This window comes from Pomacea canaliculata, linkage group LG8 (genome assembly GCF_003073045.1).
Source record: "Pomacea canaliculata isolate SZHN2017 linkage group LG8, ASM307304v1, whole genome shotgun sequence".
In the NCBI taxonomy this organism is placed as follows: domain Eukaryota; kingdom Metazoa; phylum Mollusca; class Gastropoda; order Architaenioglossa; family Ampullariidae; genus Pomacea; species Pomacea canaliculata.
Window position 1 is genome coordinate 16614541 of NC_037597.1, and position 7908 is coordinate 16622448.

The window sequence follows — 7908 nt, forward strand, 5'->3', positions numbered from 1 at the left end:
TGTGAAATATGGACTGTGATTGCCAATAACTAGATGGGAACTCACGTATTCAAAGAACTCACGTATTCTGAGAATGCTGCTCTGGATCTTGTACAGATAACACAACAGCAATGACTTCGTACGAAACATGGTTGCCACACTAGTGGGACATCGGGAACCTCCACTTTCAACAGACAACGAAAGCTGGTCTGGTTTTGCCATGTGACCCGGCAGGACACCTTGTGAAGACTGGACTTCAAGGTACCCTAGAGGAAAGCCGACTACACAGTGACCAGAGGAAGAACTGGCATTCGACCATGAAGGGGAGGATTGGTTGTTCTGTACAGGACCTGCTCATTATCATCCAATACATCCAGAGAGGTTGACCTTGTCAGCAAGTGAATCTATCCATGTGCTTTCCCCCAACGACTGATACCAGTTAGGGACAAATGACTGAATGACTGATAGCGATTGTAGTAATAAACTATTGTTAAAGAAATGATCAAATTTATTCTAAAGACTTTCAGATAACTCATAGAAAAATACATCGTGATAAATTGAAACTAGAGGGGAGAACTTTTTTTTAGAAATTTACAAAAAGGCGCATTGTTGGTACAAGAAATTATGTTTTTATTTTATTAAAGAGAAAATTAGTGTTTAAAACCTGAAGAAATCAAATATACTGTAGCTTTATCTAAATACCCTTTGTGATAGGTCAGGCCAGGCCAGTTCTACATACAATTTAACTATGGATTTAAGAACACAATATCAGCCTTCAACAAATCCATCTTCTGGCGTCATGTAAGTACAGACCACAGACCTTCACGTGTTTATTCTTTATCATCCACACACGAATAGCATTAGCGTTTAATTCTAAAAATGATTAAATGTTTTGATACTTAAATCATTTCAGTAAGTCCTCTTTATTCTGGCCTTTCCACTTCAAATATGAACTAACAACAGACTACTGCAGAAAGAACAATAATCATCTTCAGGCAAAAAACATTCAGTTCACAAATCGTTGTTTGCACTAGTGGTCATAGACAATGTAATTGTGGATGTTTTCACTGCAGTACCTGGCACACATAATACTTTCTTTGCTTCACTTCTAAATCGCGAACCGCTAAGGCAATACAGGTAAAAATTGATGGAGCTGTTAACATACCAAGATAAGTTGCAGAAGGCCCAAGTGAATAGCTCTTTCTTCGAAGACAGTAAATCCAAATCAGGATTGATAATCAGAAAGGTGCAGACAGGCAAGGAGAGAAGGAGGAACACCATCGACACGGTGATGAGAGTGAGGGTGAGTGACGAGGCCTTTTTCTGGCGACTGTTGACCTGGTCACAACCTCCGGCGGTCATCACACGGGCCACGTGTACAGACTGAATCACCTTCCATAGCAACAAGCCGTTGCCAACGATCAAGAGACTAAATGGAATCAGTGACGTCACCACAAGATCGATCCACGGATAAATGTACCAATCGAAATATTTTAGCCCTTCGTCATCAGTATTTGTACACAAAGTCGACGTGGAGTTTTCTTCGATCATTACACCAAACCCATGCAAGCGATACCAGTTGATAGCTGTACATACACTTACAATACCAACGATAACTAATCCGACCTTCTGTCCTGTACACGACAAACTCTTGTAATGAGGCCACACAACTGACATCACTCTCTGCATCGTCATGGCAACGATCAGCCAGGATGAGATAGTCGCGCAAGTATTAACGAAAAATAGTTGTAGTTTGCAAATGGCATCGTGAAAAGTATTAAAGTCAATGTTAAACATATGTATCAGCCATTTTCTAAGCAACCCAAAGTCCAAGAGTACGAGGTCGGACACGGCCAGCGCTGTGAAGTACAAGGACATAGTGTGTGACGACTGGCCCTCGCTCATCCGCCTCATTATCACGATGGTCATCACGTTGCCGAAGGTGCCGAGTGAGAAGATGACAGGTGGGATGAACTTCCACATCATTTCAGTCGCTTGAGAGAGGAGCAACGACTCGAAGTCATCTTCATTTTCAGTGGTCCATCTGTGAGGATCGTGTACTGAGAGATTAGCAGACATTTCGTCTGAAACCTCCTGGATTTCATAATAAAGTAAACGGTATTATTTATGAGAAGCAGCCTGCTTTAGCTTTATAAGGTACAATAAACTTCAGATACAATGTGACACCCGAGTTTAGTGTATAGATAGACACACGCGCTCGCTCGCGCACGCACAGTTAGAGACTTACCTTCACTTTTAAGTGAAGTATTTTCGTTATATTTGTGTTGATTCCTGCAAAAAGAAAAAAACAAACAAAAAGGCAGTTAATTTGTCACGCCCGTCTTATTATATTTATTCATTTATTATGAATTTAATATTACCATTCGCCTACAATTTCAAGGAATTTTATGTCCTACATTTGGTTCGACCAAGAAGGAAAAACTGTGTAATCAAAGAATTTGTTGAAGTTCACAGACGAATGGCATTCTAATTTTTCCCTGTATAATTTTTTAAAACACACAAGAACACCTCGTTAATATACCTAAAAATATACAAATCTTTTATCTATCCAAATAACTGTCCATGACATTCTCGTCGTATTTCTTCAAAACTAACATTGAACGCGACGTGGCGTGTGATTACCACAGCAATCATAATTCCAATGTACAACACCGACATGGATTGTGACCACAATAAATCTGACAAAATCTTAACAAGTGCTAACATAAGTAAAGAGTTAATCACGATTCTAACTATTTTCTTTCAAATTAAGTTATTTACCATACCTGGTTCCATTTCGATTGGAAACGATCGCGAAGCCTTCTAAAAGACAAAAGCGTGAAAGGCTTTTTTCTATGACAACTACATTCACAAGCAACTTGAAGAAATGTATTGCTAGTATGAAAAACAAAGAAGGTACCAGCCCCGATAGTAACGAAGGAGGACCTGACACCCGACTGTCATTGTGTAAATCAAGCGTGAAGCAGTCCCATCACGTGCATTGTGTTGCCCAACTCGTTGTACTTTGGTCGAGTGATGAGCGGGGATTTTCTTCTTCTTGAGCGAAAAAGGTTGTTTGTTTGCTCTCGAAAGTGCCAAGGATGGTTCACGAAGTTCCGTGCTGGGGATTCGATCTCAAGGTCTCTCCTCGGTCATGGAGGCTCACCGAGGGTGATGACGTCATAAAAAGGCATTGGTCGAGTCAAAGCCACGTGACACGACACAAGAGATGGCAGAAACATGGAACGTTCATCATTCAAGCGTTGATGACAACCTGAATAAGCTGCGGTACGTAAGCAGCCTCCACATGTGTGTTCCTCGTGAACTGAAGGACGGACATTTGACGGCGGGTGTAATCATCTGTGATAAGCTCATTAAGTGCGAGGAGAACGATTTTTTTTTTGTTTAAGCGAATGATAGCCGGTGATGATTAGTGGATTATTTACAACAATGTGAGGTGCAAACGGTCTTGGTCCCGATATGATTTGCCTCAAAAGATAACGAAAACAGACATTTCTCTGAGGAAGGTTATGCTCTCAGTGTGGTGGGTAGAACGGCTTTTGTTTTATCTTCATTCAGCTGTAATTTGCTTGTTTTCATCCCCTAGTCTATCACTGAGTTTACTGTATTCTATGTAGTTGTAACAAGTTGTTGTAGCTAAGACAATGGACAGATACAAGTAGTTGTGTATCGTATGAACGTATAGTATCAGGTAACAAGGTGTCCAATAACAAAGCCCAGTACCTATACCTAGATGAGGAACGAAACTAGCCTGCTAGTATATCTTCAATAGTTCTTGACAGTAGGTACAAGTACCTCTTGATTTTTAGCGGATTAACTGCGGTTTTGTTGCCTACGACTGATATCATTTCATTCCTGTGTCGGAGTTCAATGAAGTCCCTAGAGACGGATGTTTTGGTCAAGGGTACCAAAGTAAATTGAGAGATAAACCAATAACAGCAATAAAATGTGATCCCGATGATAGGATGACAGCATATCGCTGACTACCCCTGGGCTGTCGGTGGAATGATGCTCACGGTAAACAGATTGAAGTGGTGCGAGTAGCTTGTGGTTATGGTGGCACAGCTTTATGAAGTATTTTGGATAATAAAGGGAGGTTTGGAACATGAGGTTGTACCGTGGCAGTTGGCAAAGAATTACTGATGAGAGATATGATGAGTGGAATCAACAGATTCAGACACTCATTTAAGGGATAGGTGGGAATGGAGTCAAGGGAACAAGATTTCTCTGGATACCGCATGATGATGTCACTGATCTCTTCTTTGAAGTCAGTTACAAACTCAGTCAAGGGTGTCCCTAAAAACACAGACTAGCAAGAGCTGTATGATGATGTGGCAAAGTCTGCTTTATTTTCTCCATAAAATATTTACTTTCTCTCGTTCTCTTTCCATCTTCATCTTCTACAAAAAGACTGTTAAATACTTTTAGCTATGCTGGCAATAGAGTGTGTATCCATTTGATATAAAACAGCCATATTGGTCCTTCAGCTTCACTCTCAAACCGCAAGAACCCAATAACGGCTTTCACTTATTTAGCGCGCATTATACACACTAAAGCTAAACACGATTACTGCACTGCACGTTTGCTGTTTCCCTTTCTTTCTTTCTTTCTTTACTTTATTGCATCCTTTCCTTCCTTTTTTCCTTTATTCATCCTTTTCATCGTCAAACAGTATCGTGTTTTACCTTATTGTCTTAGCACTAGCGTCATTTCTTCTTTCTTTCAGATCTCTCTTTCTTTGCTTCTATCATTCTTTCTTCCTTTTACTTTCTCTTTCTTTCTCAAAAACGAATTCATCCGTTTCATACTCAAGTGATATCGTCTTTATTGTCTCATTGTCAGTGACATCTTATCCATTTCACAAACAAAAAGTTAGTGACAACAGAATGGGCGTTGCTTAGTAACTTGGTAATAATTTCTATATTCGTCAGGTTTTTAATTTCATTTGTTTACAAAATAATCGGCTTGACAGTGTCACTCAGTCATATTGGTTTTACTAGGTAAAACTAGCCTTTCAAGCTTGTTATAATCCTAGAATGCAAACACTTATTCACACATAAAGAATATTAGCGCCCGAATGCTTATTGCTTAAAAGGCCACGTGATCTTCGACGCGAACTAAAGATCTTCATTATGGCCATCTTACTGGAAAAATGAATTAACAAGCAGATTTTAGACAAAACAACAGCAATTTTCAGCAAAAGTGTATAGCAAGAAATCGTCATTTTTACTAGTTGTCATAGTAAATGTAGTTGCGCATATTTTCATTGCAATACCTGGACCACATAATAAATTTTTCGCTTCAGTTCTAAATCGAGAACCGCTAAGGCAATACAGGTAAAAATTGATGGCGCTGTTGACATACCAAGATAAATTGCAGAAGGCCCAAGTGAATAAGACTTTCGGTGATGACTGTAAGTAAACATCTGGATTAATAATGAGAAAAGTGCAGATAGGTAAGGTAAGTAGAAGAAAGGCCATCGACACGGTGATGAGAGTGAGGGTGAGTGACGAGGCCTTTTTCTGGCGACTGTTGACCTGGTCACAACCTCCGGCGGTCATCACACGGGCCACGTGTACAGACTGAATCACCTTCCACACTAACACACTGTTACCCACTATTAGGATACTGAATGGAATCAGTGACGTCACAGCCAGATCGATATACGGAAATATATACCAGTCGAAATACTTCAGCCCTTCATCATCGATAGTTGTACACAAAACAGTCGTGGAGTTTACTTCTATCATTACACCATATCCGTACAAATGATAAAAACTCATAGCTATACATACACTTACAATGCCAACTATAACAATCCTGACATTTCTTTCTGTACATGACAAACTCTTGTAATGAGGCCACAAGACCGACATCACTCTCTGCATCGTCATGGAAACGATCAGCCAGGATGACATCGTTCCGCAAACATATATTAAAAATACTTGTACTTTGCACAGTGCTTCATGAAAAGTAATAAAGTCAATGTTAAACAAGTGTATGAACCATTTCCGGAGCAACCCTGTATACAGAATCACGAGGTCGGACACGGCCAGCGCTGTGAAGTACAAGGACATAGTGTGTGACGACTGGCCCTCGCTCATTCGCCTCATCATCACGATGGTCATCACGTTGCCGAAGGTGCCGAGCACGATGATGACAGGCGGGATGAACTTCCACATCATTTCAGTGGCTTGAGAAAACAGCAACGACTCGAAATCGTCTTCATTTTTAACATAACAACATCGAGCGTCTTGTGTTGCTGTGAGATTCGTGTCGTCTGCCGCCTTCTCTACTTTACTACTCATAGCAAAAGTAAAGTCTGTAACAGTAATTTTTCTTTGTGATTGAGGGTAAATGCCCGGTTTTCTTGCTTCATGATGGAGTAAGAGCAAACATCAGAGAGGCTGCTGTACTCTAGGATTTTACCGAAACTTTTTAGCGTTCATATTTACTAACTGCATTTCTCTTTTTAAGCACGCACACACACACACACACACACCCCACGCGCGCACACACACACACTAAGTAGATGTTAATCGTCAATGTAATCAGTCAAAATACTGTGTGCAAATACTGTGTCTGTTTGTGTCTATTTTAGTATTTGTTCTTGCAAAAATTTAGAAACATTTGTTTGAAAATGTCAATGTAAAATGTAGAAATGTGAAAATATAAAACAGTTGATAAGACACGTAGACTCATTATATTTACTCACTATTTCTTTTTTATTTTTATATATGCATGAAATGTCATAGTATTAAGTTTTTTGTCACATTCGATGCTTCCACTTTAAAAGAAAAATCCAGTATTTAGAAAATGTATATGTTATTTCCGCCCTGTATTTTAAAATCACAAAACTTATTTAACAGCCAAATGTAAATGTTATCAAACCAAAGAACTGACTTTGACCTTTCCGCAGAATTTTTATAAGCGTTCAAAGCAACGTGGCATATCACCAGCTTGTTCACGTGATATTTAAATGTATTATACTGGCAGCAACGGCAACATAACATACATACTTGATGAAGGTGGAATGAACTCTCATCAAGAGCTAAGGGATGTAAGCACCGCAGGTTCCTATCTATGACAGCTGCATTTACGTGGATCTTGAGAAAAAATGTTTTTAAATAAACGAATAAACCAAGAATAAAAGAAGGAAGATCAGCCCCGCGTGCAACGAGAGAAGACCTGATACCCGGAGGGCTTTGTGTGAAGCAGACAGATGTCCTCCGGTAGTCCGTAGTGTGTCGGTAACTGCAGGTCAAAGGTTAACAGTCCTTCTGGGTAATGTCATCTTTAAAAATACCGAACTTCTGTTGACTTTCTTAATGAGCTAGAGCTATAGAAGCAAAGTTACTCCGGAACAACATGAAAGCGCAAGTCATGCCTCCGTAATTATAATTATAACTATGTATATACCCTGGGGATACTTCTTTACTCCTTGGATATAAAACAGTGGCAAAGATGAGCTTGGTAAAGTAAGGTAAAGCAATTTTTGTGGAGCATGATCACCGCTTTGTACCGACGACTAGACGCTTGAGAAGATTGAAACATTTTGCCCTCGGAAAAACGACTAACCTTCTGTCTGTGTGTATGTGTGCGCGTCTTGTCAAATGAATCAATCAGCATCGTACAACCTTTGGATGAAGATTATTTCTTTCTTCACGCTTTCACTTTCTCTTTCTCTTTCTCTTTCTTTCTCGCTGTTTGCATGTGCTCGTTTACCTGTATAAATGTGTGGGTTAGTGAGATGGTATTGGTATTGTGTGTTTGTGTGGATGGCTGGGTGTGTAACTCAGTTATGTGCAGCTAGAAGTCAAATAATAATTCTGTATGCCTCGTGGTATCTTGCATTTATGAACTTTTTTGTAAAGCAGAGATATTTTTCGGGAATGCTACTGTAGATAT

At 39.7% G+C, this 7908-nt stretch overlaps 1 protein-coding gene across 1 annotated transcript; it reads right to left on the minus strand.

Moving 5' to 3' along the window:
* Positions 1-4051: 4051 nt before the first annotated feature.
* On the minus strand, positions 4052-5750 carry LOC112570392. The gene is made up of 2 exons (XM_025248809.1): positions 5276-5750; positions 4052-4296 (listed from the first exon to the last, which is right to left on the minus strand). The coding sequence occupies exons 1-2, from the start codon at positions 5748-5750 to the stop codon at positions 4052-4054; spliced, it is 720 nt and encodes a 239-aa protein (XP_025104594.1).
* Positions 5751-7908: the final 2158 nt, after the last annotated feature.